Here is a 16,344-nt window from a genome sequence, read left to right on the forward strand (position 1 = left end):
TGTCAAACTTAAAAAAAAAGTGGACCCTTGATGACAACACAAATAAAACACTGTCACGCTAGATTTTAGATTGGCCTGCTTGTTATTTTCTGTTTCTGGTCGAGATTCGCAATCTCACCTCCTTTATTTCGGGGTCTGTGGTCTTGGGGAGTAGTTGACAAACCGCGCTCGTGAGACGTCGCTCCCCATCGCAAACATCATTGATGAAGCGTGAGGAACCGTGACCCCGGTGCATTTTGTATGGCAAGAAAGAGAGGGTGGTACAGGTCTACCGAAAGGCTTCGAGCAGCCAAATGGAGCGTGGCTGCATCCAGACCGCGATGGCTATGGGTCTGACATCGAAAAAGGCATCTTCTCGAAACGTTGGCGTGGAACGCAAGAACCTCATCACCGTTTGCAGGTAGTCCAAGTCTGTGTTCGGTGATGCAGCTCTTTCATTTGCTGTGTAGCTGCCGGGCTACGTCAGCATGAAATGCACATTTCCCTCTAATATTAAATCGTTGCTTATTCTGTGCTCTGAAATTGCACTATTTATCTGGTTTCGCTGTTTTCATTTTTTAATGAGAAGAAATAAGAGTAGCCTAGACGTTTCTTCTAGATAATGCGGGAAGGCTGCGGTCGGCATCATGGTTTGACCGATGATGTTAACGTTGGGCCAGTCAGAAGGCTATGTAAACATTCAGTAGGCTAGGCTATATAATTGCACATTAAATAGGCTATACAACAGACTACGAACACTGTCTTTTCATTTTCTGATTTTGTGTAGGCTATTTGGGATGTAGGCTATCGACTGGGCAACTTTAATAGCCAAGGCTATAATACATAGACATTAAGGCTATCTTCAGGTGCATCTCGTTTAGGATAATTGAATGACCTATTCGCCGTCTTTTGCATAGGCAATGCGGCACGGGCTAGATATTGTCCAACCAAAAACTGCGAGGACATGCGTTGAGGCTACAAACATGATGGAAAATGTTGCAAATGACTACATGGGCATAGCCCTTGGGCAGTGTGGTGCGGTGAACGTAGCCTAGGCTATATGGCCCAAAGACAGAGTAGGCTGGAACATCAAGACAAACCTTTCATTTTATTAAGACAACTTTTCTAAGATATTTGCCCAGCTAGCCTTCAGAAGCTTATTTGCTGCAGCCACCCAGCTTGAGCGATTGCGCCATCACGCCCGTCCAGTGTCCTGTGATGCAAAATGCCTAGCTGAGCTCGCAGGTCCTGGGATCTTGCCAGTTCAGACACTGCAATCAGTCAACTGTAGCCACTGTTTGGGCAGGAGAAATATTAAGGGAAAGTTATGTCTGATTTTGTTGTTATCCAAATGTCCTACCGATGTTGAAACCATGTTGAAACTTCTGCAGTGCTGTATCCTGTTGCTATGGGGACTTTATTGATGATAACTCCAGTGCACAAGCAAAGCATCACATGACAATAACACTGGATTTTACGTTTTTTACATTTAGCCATTTTCCATCAAATTGATCCATATCCTATAATAGCTCCAGATTGAAGACAGTCAAATATTCTCAGACTCTCAGTTGACCCATGGTTGTTTGTAGCAGCTGTTTTCTTCTTGTTTAGGGATCACATGAAAAGCATAGAATCCTTTAAAGCACAATCTCCATTTGTAGGCTATGTAGACCTACTGTGAATGTATTACATCCTAGACAGGTGGTAATGTCTGTATGTGTGTTTGTGTGTGGGTGTGTGTGTGTTCTTCCTAACCTGCTCCGATAGGATAGCTTCGGCATTATCTGAGAGCCACTGCATTATTCTTGAGAGGAGTGTGAAGTCAGTGGTGTGATGTGGTTAAATCAGATACTCAGGAGTCAGGACAGAGCCAGTTCTGACCACACTCAGCCACCCAAGGGAGAACATAGCTCTGGGCGTGGCCCCTGGTGTATAAGCTCTGTCAATGGACAGAGGACCTGTCACTCAGACACGGGTCTGTCCAGACATAGCAAACCCATTGTCACATTGTTAGGAATGTCAGTGATGTCCTGAAGGACATGATTGTTCATAGGCAGAAGATGGACAGGTGTGACTTCAGCAGCAACAACACCACCCAACCCCCCCCCCCCCCCCCCCCCCCCCCCCCCCCCCCACACACACACACACACACACACACACACATTTCATGTTTTTAAACATCCAAGGCCTCTCTTTGGAGTCTGAGGGAAAACTTTTAAATGTATGCCATAAGAATACAGCTGGAGTCTGCTTGAGACAGAATCAGCAATGTTTATTACACATACTGCACCATGGTCAGACCTCACCCTCTGAGGTGCTGCCATTTGAAAACACTGATCGGGTTAAACACAGTATCACATGTAACATGCGTCAGATGAGAAAACAAAAGGAAAGAATTTCAAACATGGACTTAAGACCTCGACGAGGATTAGGACTGTAGACAAAGACCTTCTTGTTCAAAGTGAGCTAGATCTTATAGATCTTTTTTCTATTTTCTTCTTTCCTTAAAGCAGAAAGACCACCCTTAATTGACACAAACTCTAAATGACGAGACAAAAACACCAGACAAAATACTTCAAAATAAAAGTTCAAACTTCACTTGTTATTACTGCCCTGAAGAGGTCATACACCCTCCAGGTAACTACCAAATTATTTAATGGCAAGGACCAACACTTATTTAGTTGTTGGGGTGTTCAAGCAACATTTAACTACTTTAAGCTATAGAATGACGAGAGGTTTTCAACAAGAGGTTTTCCACAAGATGTCAAGGAATTGCATCGCTCATTTCCCCTCACTGTCAGTTAGAATCCTCCGCTCCAAAATGGCACCCAGATCTGAGTAAGAGAAGACACTTCTTTCTTATCCCTTTTCAACTGGACATACTGTCCAACAGTATGGTCAGTTTAACAGACAGAGCAGATAGGCAGTGGAAACTGGACTTTTCCATATAGATCTTGAAATGTGAGGACACTACCTTGTTGTCTCTTGAGCCTCCCACCATATCTGTGTCCTACTGGCGGACTGCCAGACAGATTAGGCTGATGGAACCTAATATGAGTGAACCCTCATGATCCAATAGCCTTCATACTCCCAGGAACTCTGGGTCTCCAGCCCAGTGGTGTGGCTGCTGCTCAGGGCTCTGAGCTGGGCTGGGTTGGGCTGGGCTGGTGTAGTTTGGTGGAGATGATTGCACACTAATGCACAATGATCTGTGAAGCAGGACGGCCTGTATCCAGGGATTCCAGCAAATTGACTGCTGAGTTGTGTGTGTGTGTGTGTCTGTGCGTTTGTGTGCGTGTGTGTGTGTGTTTTGTGTGCATGTGTGTGTGAATGCATTGAGGCTGACAGACTTTGACAGGGTGGAGATCTTCATTTCTCACACTAGGTTATGACTGACTGAAGTGGTTATTTTTGCGAGGAAGCTATCTAATAGCAAACGTCCCCCTGCCCCTTCCCAGAACCAAACCAAAGAAATGAATCTAATACATGGAATAAATTAATCAAAATCCACATGTACTGTTAATGAAGCCTATATATGCTGTCATTTGTGAAGCTAACTCTACTTTGAACATTTAACATTGTATTATTAAATCCAATCACAAATGTAACTTTTTCCCACCCCAAACATACACTGTGAGACAATGACATCTCATATGGATAACTTTTTTAGGGTGAAGTGGACATCAAAGTAAAAGATGAACAGGGAGACTATGGCATCGCCTTTGGATATTGTGGCGTATCCCCTTGGCATAGTAGGGATACCATAAATCACTTCATCATTGTTTTAGAAGGATGTTTGGGTCCCGTGTCATTTGGTATGAGTGTAGGGTAACAGGGTTTGTTCTCTCTCTTATCATGAGTGGGATCTATCTGAGTGGATTTACAGTAGGCCAGAGAGTAGCTGTGACCATTAAAAGTCAGATCTCAGGAACCAGAATTGCACCTGTAGGGAGATTTCTGTTTGTAAGTCCAACTTGAAATGTCCTTGTGTGTCTTCTCATTCTAGGCCAAGGGAAAGTCTTCTAGGGGTAATGTCCTCCAGATCTAAATGTATCCTGGTTTTCAGCTACAGACAGATCATTTGTTGTCCCCTGATGTCTGCTTTTATTGATCTTGTGTGTTTCCTTAAAAATGTTGCAAATTGGCTTGTGATTTTGGATCAAAAATTCTTTTGACCGCTTAATATAATAATTTCGTTCTATTCAATCACATCAGTTTAGGTCCATTTTTAATGGTTGGGAACCTTGAAATAAAGAGAATGGCTGTTATAGAGAAACCAATAGCCTATGGTGTTGCAACCTCCAAGTGATCACAGCAGACGCTGGCATGGAGAACCTGAGAAACATAAATGGGAAAGTTAGTTTTTCCTCGAGGGACGTATGTAACCCTGCCCTTTTCACACAACAGCTTTTTTTTTTTTATTAATTATTTTTTATTATTTTCATCAAGAAGTAATACTTGATTGATTATTAACTTAGCTTATTTTCAAATGGGTATTATTCTCTCAAAACAGAAGCCAGGTGAAGGTTTATAACTATTTATTAAGTTCAGTCAAGGAACAGTAGGAATATTTCTTAACATGGCGATGTATGGAGGAGCTTTGGTACATTGCTCATCTACAGCAACATCTTAAGGACTGTGGGTTCCAAGTGACACGCTCAAAGATAGCATGGTCAGTGAACAGTGGATTCTCTTTGAGTTCAATCTACAGCAGAAAGGGAGAACCCAGAGTGTGGCAGTACCTTCTTTTCATTCTTAATTTTTATCTTTTGCCTTTCTCTGCCTTCCATCGCCTGTTGTTTACCCTCTCTGTCCTTTGCTATGTCTGTCTCGCTTCACCATTACCACATAAAAACTTCTTTCATCCACTCTTAAGAGGCTGTCCTATTGTCCATTGTAAGTGAGGTATAAAAAGCTACTCAACCAGCACTCTTGTAAGCACTTACAGTGAAAAGAGCGAAATCAATGTGGCCAAACAGCCCAAATGTCATGCATTGTTGTATGCTTAGCAAGTTTAACCTCTGCTCTTTGTTTAGCATAGGCTAAGAATTATTATGGTAATAAGGCCAGTACAACAGCTTAGATCTGTGAATGAACATGGTTTAATGTTAGCTCACCAGTACATTACTCTCTAGTCTATACCACTAATGACTCACTGACTTAATCTTCAAACTTTTTCAATTCTTTTTTTAATCTTCTTTCAGAATCCCTCGCATCTCCCTTGCCATAGAACTTCCTGAAACAGCTTCATTCCATCACACTGTCTTTGAGCTCTAACTGATTTCTGAAATCTCTCTCACCCATTTCCCAAGCTCCTACCCTCATATACACATGCATTGTACCGCCTCATTTTAAACCTGCCTCCTATACACTTTCAGTCCAAGAAATTATATAGGCCTAGGTCTGCACAGGCCAAAGACAAAAGAAGCCTGTATCATTTGGGTGTGGACCTCAAGTCTCAAGTGATGGGGTTATGTGTGCAGGCATTATACAACATTGCTATATATAACATGGCAGGAACAGTGGGGTCCATGTTTACTCGGGGTGCAAATGCAGTTCTCATTGATTTGGGGAGGGGAGGGAGTCAGACAGTTTACATAAAACAAAACACAGACTTATAGTAATTACTGTTGGAGTTTGTCTGACATCTTCTGAGTATGAATTTTCCCATGGAGACAAGTATGAATTTTCCCATGGAGACAAGGAGACAACTGCACTTCAAAAGCTTTTACGGACAGATAGCTCCCTTTGTTGCCAAGGGGACCATCTGTCCTGTAGAGGGAAGCCCACCCACACGTCTCCCTGCCTCTCTGACAGACACCCACCAGCACAGAGCAGCAGGAGAGGCCGGGGCCCAAACGCCGAGCCCCACAGTCAGATGGTCCTGCACATCCTGCTGAGAGAAGGGGAGGAGAGAGATGAGATGAAAGGAAAGGAATGGAGAAAGAGGAGAGCACAGAAGAGAAAGAAAAAGAGAGAAGAATTAAGATGTGTCAGAAGCAAGGAGTGTAGACTGACCAAAAATAGATATGGAGAATCTCATAGGGTATAAATATAATAAAGATTATTAACAAAACCCCACATGGAATCTACACACACAGACATCAACCCAGATGCCCACCAATTCACCCACATATATATAAATCAAACTCGCACAACAGTGAGAGTGGTCTAACGACAGACTGTACAGAGTTGCATTTTAACACACAGTACCACTCAGCGCTGGCAGAGGACCAGAGTGGGCGAGTTGGGGGGCACAAAAGACGTTTGTTACATGGCTGCACATTTGTTTTTCAGTGACGAATCGTACCAAGAGCATCTTGCTGAGGCCGCTGGGCCTATTTGCATCTCAGGCATGCCAGATATTCGACACCCACCCTCTTGTCTCACCCCCATGAAATACATCAACAATTTCCTTTAAACATCTGATAATCCCTCATTTTCACCAGACTCTCCTGCAAAATTAATCTCCATTGTGTGACCACAATGTCGGTCCCTAATATTAATCCAACCATGATTGTTGAGACTCATGTAAAGAAAGCCACTCATATTATTTCAGGTCCACACAGATGACCAAACCTCATCCTTTGCTTATTCACCAGGCTAGACACTGTATTTAATTCTGTGTTACTGTAGTAGGACATTCATTTTAGATAAGCACTTCCAGATTGCAGATCAACATCTATGACTATGGCCGCATCCTCAAGACACACAATTGGTCATTTTGACACAGTGGACTGCCATTCTGTAGTATGACATACCCATCTATCAGTTGGGCCAGGATCTTAAAAGGCAGGATTGTCATGATGAGGGCATAACAGCTAGGGACAACATGTTTCTTTGTGGTCTCATGAGAACATGAGAGCTGATTCTCAATGGGATCTCATCCTATCCAACAAGAAAAGCCCAAACACTTCATTTGAGTGAAGCCATTGTGGGACATACAGCCCACACCCAAACTCAATACTACAATCCTCGACTGCTGCTGTGATGCTGTCCCAAGCTAAATGAATGATTCATGTGCTGACGAGTCAGTTCAAATGATCCATAATGATATCAGACAAAGAAAATGAAAGTAAAAAAAGCAAAGTAAGCATCTCAGAAAGCACTTTGCAACCCTATATAGCCTACAACCCTATCTTTCCTACAGACACTAGGTGCACACATGCACTTTAAAACAAGGAATCATGACCAACAAAAAAAACAATGCTGAACTCCATCAAATGGCTGGAACTGGAAGCAAATTTGCAAAGAATACAAAGATACTAACCTGTTCTCTTTGTAAAATCCAGTAGAATCATAATTTGAAAAGAGAGAACAATCCTGGTCTTTGACAATTCAATCCTTGGGTAAGAAAGGGCAAAAAGAGAATCATGTTCATCTGAAGATGAAAGTAGACAATCCGTAGCGGCAGTTCCCACTGAAGGTGTCAAATCTTTGTTTCCCCTTGGCTTAATTTTTTTCATATTATTTAACTGTCACACCAGTATAGGTTACCCCCTGCACCCCCAACCATCCCCATCCCCACCCCACCCCACCACTATTGAGGTTCCCCCTTGGTGGTTAGAGGGTTTTCCGTTTGGGCAAGAATGCCTTTCGGAAAGATGTGGTCTTGGTTCCTCGGCTGAAGAAGGCACTTCCCATGGAGATCTTGGTCTTGCCGCTGGTGATGGTGGAGGTGCCCAGCGACGTGGTGCTCTTCCCCCGGCTGATGGACGAGCTGCCCATCTGGATCTTGGTCTTGTCCCGTTTGATAGAGGTGGTACCCAGGTTGAGGGCCGTCCGGCCCTCAGTAATGCTGGTGTTCCCCATGGAACTTCAGGCTGTTAGGGGCCCCCGAGCCAGCCTGGAAGATCAAGTTTTGTTTTTCCTATTTTTTTCTTCTCTTTTACCGTTTTTTTTTTTTGGGAAGGGGAGTCGGGGGAATTCCAGGGCAGGGGAACTTCAGCGAATGTTGCGGCTCATCGCATGCCCGAGTGGCAGCAGCACACCCGCGCAGTGTGCCTTCTTCTGGGTGTGATGAAGAAAGAGAGAGCGAGAGAGAGAGAGAGAGAGAGAGAGAGAGGGGGAGAGCAGATGCAAGTGTCCGCACTAGGACCAGAATGCTAAACGTAGACAGCGCAGCCCACCGGCAGCATAATGCTCTTGTTGAGCAGTCGGACGTGGGATCGGCTAGGCCACATACCACCTCTGAGCACCCTGAATGGACAGAGGCTGCCGTAGGAGGCCGCGGCCTGAAGCTGGGGGCCGATGGGACAGTGGACCTCATTGTCCCCAATGCTGGGATGCCACCGAAGAACACAGTGAGGGCCACATTGTTGTACAGTGGACAATCGGTGGTGACATCACTAGATCCTGTAGCATTGTACCCTGCAGAACTGCTCTCTGCTGGGGAAGAGGCAGCCTTTGGAGCTATACTGTACTCATCTATAGAACAAAGTGACTAAAGGATTATATATTTGTCCTCAGTTCAGAGCTCAAAGTCTTACATCGTCTAGTAGAGCATCTTACTAGTATCATCAGTTGCCATATGATGGACCAATCTGGAAGAGCATACACACAGGCAGCAATGTGTGGTGTTTGGTGCTTCCATGACACATTTGTTTCATGATGTCATGTTTAATCATTGTTTCAAAACATTTCTTTAAATCTATTTCAATTTAACTTCTCTCACCATCAATCTCTATACAGAATAATTTCTAAGTAGTTTCCTTATACATGAAATGTAACAATGGTGCTTTTCAATGTTTTCCCTCTATTTCATAGCCAAGTTAAGTCAATCAAAAAATGCTAAATAAGTTTACTTAAATCTGCAATTGGTGTATCCTTGTAATGTACTAACAATCTTTAAGTGGTGGGTTCATTTTAACAGCCGTTTTGCCCTTGACATGTAAATATGTTAATTGATGCATGACTTACAACTTAACTTTGACAATATGCGAATGAGGCACAAGAAAACCTACTGAAACCACTGAATTCAAGGGTACTTGAGTATAGCACTGAGTACCAACCAGTTTTACATCCTACTCAACACTGACGCTCTCTTGTTGTGAGAGAGTTAACGTCAGCTGTTGTAAAACCAGCTGCTTCATTCACGCCCTCACCCAGCACACACTAACAGCCTGTCTCATTCCATACACATTACATCGCCTTCACATTAGGATATTATTCAAAGGGAGGTTCCTAAACATCATGCGTTCCTCAGACAATTTCTCTCTTTGATAGGAGATTGGTCTGTCATAATCCTACATGTCGCAACAGGATAACATGCTTGTCATATTTGACGTTTTCTGCAAGGTCTTGGTTAAGCTGGTTAGCTTGGTTTAGCATTTAGCTCATCGTACATACCACTTGTGTGATGTAGAGTTCATCTGAAATGATGAAAGTATCTACATCCTCCAGTCTAAGTATTTGTGTGTGTGTGTGTTTGTGTGTGTGTGTTTGTGTGAGTGAGTGCTTGTGTGCATGTCTGAAGCAGTCACAGGTTAAAATTCCAATAAATGTTCCATTGAGACTCCCTGCCCCTTTTTACCGAGGTTTTGACCACAGTCACCGACTTCTCTCCCTTGGATATGGTGGCCTTGCTAAGGGAGCTCGTGGTGTCACCGTGGCTGAGCGTGGTCGTGCCCACAGCCAGCCCCGTCTCCCCCCTGCTAACCTTGGTCTTGCTCCTGGAGACGGACGTCCTTCCCCAAGAGATGGTCTTCCTGGTTTTCAATATGGAGGTCTTGCCTCGAGTGAACGAGGTCTTCCTCATCAAGAGAGATGCCTTCCCCTTGGGAGTGTCCGGCTCCTGTTCGTCAGTCGGTGTTTTCATTGCCCCTTGTCGTCCTGTTTGCCCTTATGTCTGTGTCTGCGTTTCCTTTTTTGTAAAATTCTAAGTGGTCCTTCGCTTTGGCATTAGTGCCTTTCGGAAGGACGTGGTGGTTGTGCCTCTGCTGAAGCTTGCTCTGCCCATCGAGATGGTGGTCTTGTCCCGTTTGATGGTGGACTCACCCATAGAGGTGGTGGTGACTCCACGCGATATGGATGAGCCGCCCATGGAGACGGTGGTCTTGCCCCTGGCTATAGACGTGCGGCCCACCGACAGGGCCGTCTTCCCCTCAGTGATGCTTGTATTGCCCATGGAGGACAGCCTGAGAGGAAGTGGAGGAAGTAGAAAGCCACTTTCGCCCACGAGGGGAAAAAAAAGAAGCAAATTCTGCTGTCCCAGCGGATTCCTTTTCGGCTATCGAGGAGGAGGCTCGTGGCTCGGCATGCCGCGCCTGTCGCGTGCCTCCTGCTCCGTGCCGAGGTCAGGTCACAGTGCTAGGTGGGGAGGTGACTGACGAAACGCTTCTAAGCAGTGGGAACAGCCCTAAATAGATCAGGCCACCACACGTAGAAAGGGGTGGGTTGAAAGTGTGAGTGTGGTGCGTGTGTGTGTGTGTGTGTGTGTGTGTGATGGACAGAAAAGGGAGAGAGAGAGAGATTCTGTCATTCTCTGATCATGGCAGTGTTCTTTTAAAAGCAAGACCAGGGGACTTGGAACCCAGCAGCTCAGACAAAGGTCTCCACGCCGACAGTGTCATCAGCCCATTGGTTGGGGCACAAGGGCACTGATTGTTGCTGCAGCCCTGGTAATTCTGCCAGGGGGCATTGTGAAGGGAGCATTGTGCTGCACACAAGACAATTGGGGATGACCTCAGCCACGCTTGGTGGCATCGCTCCCAAAAATGCCTGTTCTGTGGTGGGTGAGGCCTGAACTGCTGCAAAAGCCACCAAGTTCTCCTTAGGCTCCAGTGATGAAACAGCCCTCACCTCTAGCTTTCACTGTACACAGGCTGTCTTTCACCCACCAACACATCCATGTCCACCTAGTTTTTGTCCTTTTGGTTAGCTCGTACTGACCTTTGGCCTACTATGTATATAGATCTCTGGCTTTGGTCATCTGCCTCACACTCTATCACTCTCTCGTTCTCTCACACTCATCTACAGGTTTTCAGTGAAGACGCTCCTTGAGAAGTACACGGCGGAGCCCATCGATGACTCGTGCGAAGAGTTTGTCAACTTTGCTGCGATCTTGGAGCACATCCTCAGCCACCGATTCAAAGGTAATGTAGCAGGTAATGACACTGCTGTTTGCACCAACACAAACAAACCCACTTTTATTTACCAGACAACTTAGACATTTCTCATGGTGTCCTGCAGAATATGATTTTCAAACCTGGTGTCAATAACTATGGAAAGAAATGTATCAGAGGTCTAGCTCAAAGGAGCGCACAGATATGCTGTACAGTGTGTTTGCATAAAGGAGCATGTGATTACTGGCTCGTCGGCAGATGTACTCCATTGCATTTGTCCCTGGAGCAGGTCCAGGCAGCTGGTTCAGTTCTGATGGCCAGCGGAGTTTTTGGGACTACATCCGGCTGGCGTGCAGTAAGGTGCAGAACAACTGCATCAGCAGCATCGAGAACATCGAGAACATCAGCACTTCACGAGCTAAGGCAAGCAAGCAGACCATGTGTGTGTTTGTTTGTGTGTGTGTGTGTGTGTGTGTACAATTGCTATACTATTTTGGGACTCCTATTTATATTGTAAAGGCTGCTATCCAGAGGTATAAGAATATGACAGGACTGCACAATTTTCCAAATCGCAGTCATAATCACAATAAGAACCAACGCAATTACCTAATCGCAAAAGCTACAAATAATCGTGCATAGTGAATTTTGCCACATTTCTGACTTTTATATTCATTTCATCCTCCTTGACTATGCCACTTCTGGTTGGTGGGTGTGCAAAGTGACTGAGGGGCACAGAAATTCTGATTGTTAAGCTTCACAGTCAGTCGGAGGTGCTGTGCTTCTTGTGCAATGGGCGTGCTCATTAATCAGGGGTGGCACAAATTAAAGTGACATTTAGAATATTGAAATGAATCAATTCAAAAATCATATCGCAAATCGCAATTGCAATATCTGTCAGAAAAATCACAATGACATATTTTCCCCAAATCGTGCAGCCCTAATACTATACTGTAAATGCGGAGGTAACAGTCAGCAAATGAGCAGATAGTCAGACAGTGCCTGGAAATCCCACCAAGTCACCATACATGGCCTTTCCATCTCTTACTGTCACTGTGGGCAACAGGGTCGAGCGTGGATACGTGTTGCTCTGATGGAGAAGCGTCTTGCTGAGTACGTGGCCACAGCTCTCAGAGACAACCGCACTACCAGGTGAAGACTTCCAACGCTCATAACTGCATGACCTGTGTTGGTTAATTAATTACATCCATTGAGTTTTACTGGTATTTCTGTCAGAAATATACATAGCCAAAATACAACATATTAAAATATAGGAGACATTTTCAGGGTTGCTCTTTTCTTTCTCTTCTAACCTTGTCCCCTGGCTGTAACACACACGCGTGATGTAGGCGGTTTTATGAGGACAGTGCCATCATGTTGAGGGAGGAGGCCACTGTTCTAACTGGAATGCTCATCGGACTCAGTGCAATCGACTTCAGGTGAGCTCACAGGAAGCCAATAAGCCACACTTATCAGAAGATCTTAAAATGTATTTCTTTTTATCCATCAATCAGGCAATCAATCAATCTTTTTCCTTCATTTGCCCTAATGTTGTTGTTCAGTTTCTGCCTGAAGGGGGAGGTGTTGGATGGCAAGACTCCCGCTGTCATAGACTACACACCTTACCTGAAGTTTACTCAGAGGTCAGTACACCACATCTGTAACATCCAACTCTCCAAGCACCACCATTTCCTCCATTCTGAACCATTCAACATGACATCCATTTGAAAAGCATTGAAGTATTTTGTGTCAAAAATAACATGCAGCTTACTATGCCTGAGTCTATGCTGTAGCATATTAATGTATGTATGTTAATGTATTTTCCATTCTAGAGTGGATAAGAAGTCTATTTTTCACTCCTCTGTTTGCACGTGTGAGATACTGTGTGAGAAGAGACTATTACGACAAAGCTACTATGACGACTGTCTGTCTCCATGCATGACATGCAATGTCTTCTGTCCTACTGTTAAGGGTTGAATAAAAAACAATTCCATGACAACAAGAGCCAGATCTTAATCCATCAACTGTGAGGAGGCTCACACATTTACACGGCAGTCATGCATGTCCATGTAAACTATTGGGTGTATTCCCTTTCCTTATTAAGCGTTTAAACTTACTTTGCTACTTGCTAGTCTATTGGCATTTAGGAAATGCTGTTACCAGGAGTCATTCACAATAAAGTAGGCTCCTCTGAACAGTTGGGTCCTTTGGTTGTATATTAATCATTTTCAGTAAGACCTTCCAAAATGATTAATAGACATAGAACTCCACAATATTATGTACCCACTGAAATCCCAATGCTTCCCTGTGCCTATGCTTGACATGCAAGACATATACAGTATGCATTCATTGAATTGACACGGTACAAGTACAGGGATGTAAGGAAGATTATACAGACCCCCACCAGCTTATAAGTCCTCGTTCCTTTACATCTATGAGAATCTAATGCTGATTTCATGCATGACCGTTTGCTTTTGATCCAAATGTGACCCCCGTCAGCTATGACTACCTAAGCGACGAGGAGGACCGGCGCAGCGTGGACAGCAGCGCCAGTGAGGAGAGTGTCTCCGAGCACCCCTACATCCCACTGGTCACCGACGAAGAGAGCTGGAGCAACAAATGCCGCAAGATGGAGCAGCGCTTTAAGATTGTGTATGCACAGAAGGTAGGCTGGAAGCCATGCACTAAAACAGCCAATACCTTGCTTCTCTGTATTCAAGTCTGAATGTGTGCTCTGGCTGAGTTGTTGTTTGCCACTGAGGTGAACCTCATACAAGTCCTGGTTTACCAACGTACCCCAAAATGGCTACAGAACAGGACCATTCAGAGATGATCAGAAGGCTCCTGTGGTTTTCTCCAACTCATTCTCATAGTATGGTTATGTTTGTACTGGAGCTTGAATGGTGTCTGTCTTGTTTGTCTGTCTTTCATGTTGCTCATCTCATTCATTTTGTCTCTGGCTGAGGCCTCTCCTCTCCTCCTCTGGTGTGTGTGTGTGTGTGGTCCAGGGTTACCTGGAGGAGCTGGTGCGTCTGCGTGAGTCCCAGCTGAAGAATGTGGAGACCGAGAACAAGAAGCTAAGCTCCCGACTGCACGAGCTGGAGACACAGAGCCAGCAGGAGAAGAAGGAGCTGGAGTCCATCATACTGGAGCTCCAGGCACAGCTGTGAGGAGACATGCACACACCACACAAACACACACACACCATACACACACGACACACGCACACAGTCCACTATGTAGTGAAGAAGTTGAACATGTGCTGTACATTGGTCTTTTATTTTCAGACTTCACATGGATGATTTGGTGGAAACTCTTGTAAACACACGCAGTGATAAATACACATTTACATAAGTCGTCAGTCAAATCCTCACAATCTATCAGTAATACTCAGTTACAGTCATCATGGAAGGTGGCACACACACACACAGGGAGACAGAAAGAGAGAGTGAGAGGGAGAGAGAAGTCTACATTTCCTGTCTTTGTCTCCTTTGTGCAGTTCTGCCCTTATTCCCTGTGACTCCTCCCATTTGGCCAAAAACCTTTCCATCCCCCTAGTCAACCAATGGCCTTCCGTTCGAGCCTTTGACAACCAGAAAGACGTCAAGCTGTTTCGTCGGTAAGGAATTTTCATTATGTTTTTAATGGGTCCTTCTTCTAAATGTCAACTTTTGCATGAAACCCTTTTAGACCATATCCAAACACCTGTGCTTTATAAAGCCAGGAAAATCCAGGGAGATACTATAGTGTGCTACCTAATATATTTGCTACCTAATGTTTCTGGAAAAGCAGGATGTACTGAACATCAACATAAATTAAAGATGTGGGTTTACGGTATCTCTCTCTCTCTCTCTCTTTCTTTCTTTCTTTCTTTCTTTCTTTCTTTCTTTCTCTCTCTCTCTTTCCTCAGGAGGAGTTTGGACAGTTTGGATCACCTCTCGGCTGAGGTGAGCCTAAACTCTGATTCCCAGAAGACAGATGGCAAACAAAATGGAGATGCTGGCTGGTGTACAACGGGTAAACTGCTCTCTCACACACACACACACACACACACACACAGACACACACACACACACACACACACACACGCACAAAGTTTTGTTGCTTTCCCTCTTTATCACATATACCCAGAACAACAGCTTCTCAAAGTTATGCTCACACCCACATTAGCAAGCATCCGTCATGTGCAAAGATTTACACTGTGGCATTTTACATACATATGGAGACCTGCCTCTTCTATAATACACCGATTGTACCAGTTGTGTGGGTGTCGTCATGCATGCGGGCTGCGATGTGGGAGAGAAAAACAATAACCCTTGTATTCTTCGCACTCTTCTCCCCATCTCCTCTCTACTCTCCTCTCTGATAATATTCTTTCTTCCTGTCTATTCTCCTCCCGTATTATCCCTTTTGCTCTCATCTGTAGGGAAAGATTACACGCCCTCCATGCTGGGCCTGTGTGGCTCCCTGGCCTCTTTGCCCAGCTGTAAGTCCTTGGCCAGCCTGAAGTCCAGCGAGTGCTTGGTGAACATCAGCAAGGAGCCAACGCCTGCCGTCTCCCCCAGCTAGAGTGTCCTCTGACTGGGCATGAGTGGATTTGCCCTCCCCTCTCCCCCTTCCACTCCTTTCCCTTCCCACCTCTCTTGAAGTTCTGCCAGTCTCTCTCATCTGCACCACCACCACCACCAACCCCTCCTGGTCCTATAAGCTACCAGACTCTGCCCATCCCCTCTCCCCTCTCTGATAACTTCCCAACCACCCCTCAGTTCCTCAGTTCAGACAAAAAGTGAATCACACTTTCACACATAAAAAAGATGCTTGTACGTTATTGTTTCTCTTCAGGGTTTCTGACTGTTTGTTCTGTCAATTAAAAAATAAATGTTGGATTGAAAGGAATAAGCGTATTTACACTGTTTATTTGGTCCCTACATCTTGTCTCAGCTTAATGCAATGAGACCAACTGCTAATTACTTTACATTGACAGATGAATAAATAAAAACAGCATGAGAGAAGCACATCACCCAGAAACAACTAAATCAGGCCTTTAAACTATTCTAATTTGTAACTTCTAACTCTTCTAATAAACATTGTGTTGGGGTTTCACTGTTTACACTGGGTTTATTTTATAGTAGAATTATGTCATTCTACAGTACCAAATATCTGCCACTATTTAATTTGTTTATGGATGGCCACTGGGTTGGTGTAGCCTCCTGACAATGTTATTCAGCCCATACAGTGCAAGTTGTCTGACCTCTTGTGGACAAGTTTTGTCTCTGCAATCTTCATGGAGTTCTCAAGAAAAACA

General features: G+C 44.5%; 1 protein-coding gene and 1 long non-coding RNA gene across 3 annotated transcripts; one reads left to right on the forward strand and one right to left on the reverse strand.

Moving 5' to 3' along the window:
• The first annotated feature begins 224 nt into the window (after positions 1–224).
• Positions 225–15,938, forward strand: rundc3aa (RUN domain containing 3Aa). Its single transcript, XM_076266796.1, has 11 exons — positions 225–400; positions 10,957–11,072; positions 11,332–11,465; positions 12,106–12,191; positions 12,389–12,478; positions 12,602–12,682; positions 13,539–13,704; positions 14,048–14,205; positions 14,539–14,658; positions 14,950–15,056; positions 15,466–15,938. The coding sequence occupies exons 1-11, from the start codon at positions 294–296 to the stop codon at positions 15,606–15,608; spliced, it is 1,308 nt and encodes a 435-aa protein (XP_076122911.1). The 5' UTR covers positions 225–293; the 3' UTR covers positions 15,609–15,938.
• Positions 2,280–7,449, reverse strand: LOC143103010 (uncharacterized). Of its 2 annotated transcripts, none has more exons than XR_012982689.1 (3): positions 7,250–7,449; positions 5,805–5,872; positions 2,280–4,314 (listed from the first exon to the last, which is right to left on the reverse strand). It is a non-coding gene; the product is annotated as an uncharacterized LOC143103010 (long non-coding RNA). The 2 variants fall into 2 exon arrangements; XR_012982688.1 differs by having other exon boundaries at positions 5,805–5,875.
• Positions 15,939–16,344: the final 406 nt, after the last annotated feature.

Source organism: Alosa pseudoharengus, unplaced genomic scaffold, assembly GCF_046254945.1.
Source record: "Alosa pseudoharengus isolate Yale_2024_CS ecotype anadromous, Long Island Sound unplaced genomic scaffold, YU_APseudo_1.1 YU_APseudo_1.1_scf_4, whole genome shotgun sequence".
Lineage (NCBI taxonomy): Eukaryota > Metazoa > Chordata > Actinopteri > Clupeiformes > Clupeidae > Alosa > Alosa pseudoharengus.

Bases quoted from the DNA above. Each gene is read 5' to 3' on its own strand.
- rundc3aa (XM_076266796.1), top strand. From the start codon at position 294: ATGGAGCGTGGCTGCATCCAGACCGCGATGGCTATGGGTCTGACATCG. The intron at 401-10,956 runs GTAGTCCAAGTC...ACTCATCTACAG, and splicing joins AACCTCATCACCGTTTGCAG to GTTTTCAGTGAAGACGCTCC. The intron at 14,659-14,949 runs GTAAGGAATTTT...CTCTTTCCTCAG, and splicing joins GACGTCAAGCTGTTTCGTCG to GAGGAGTTTGGACAGTTTGG.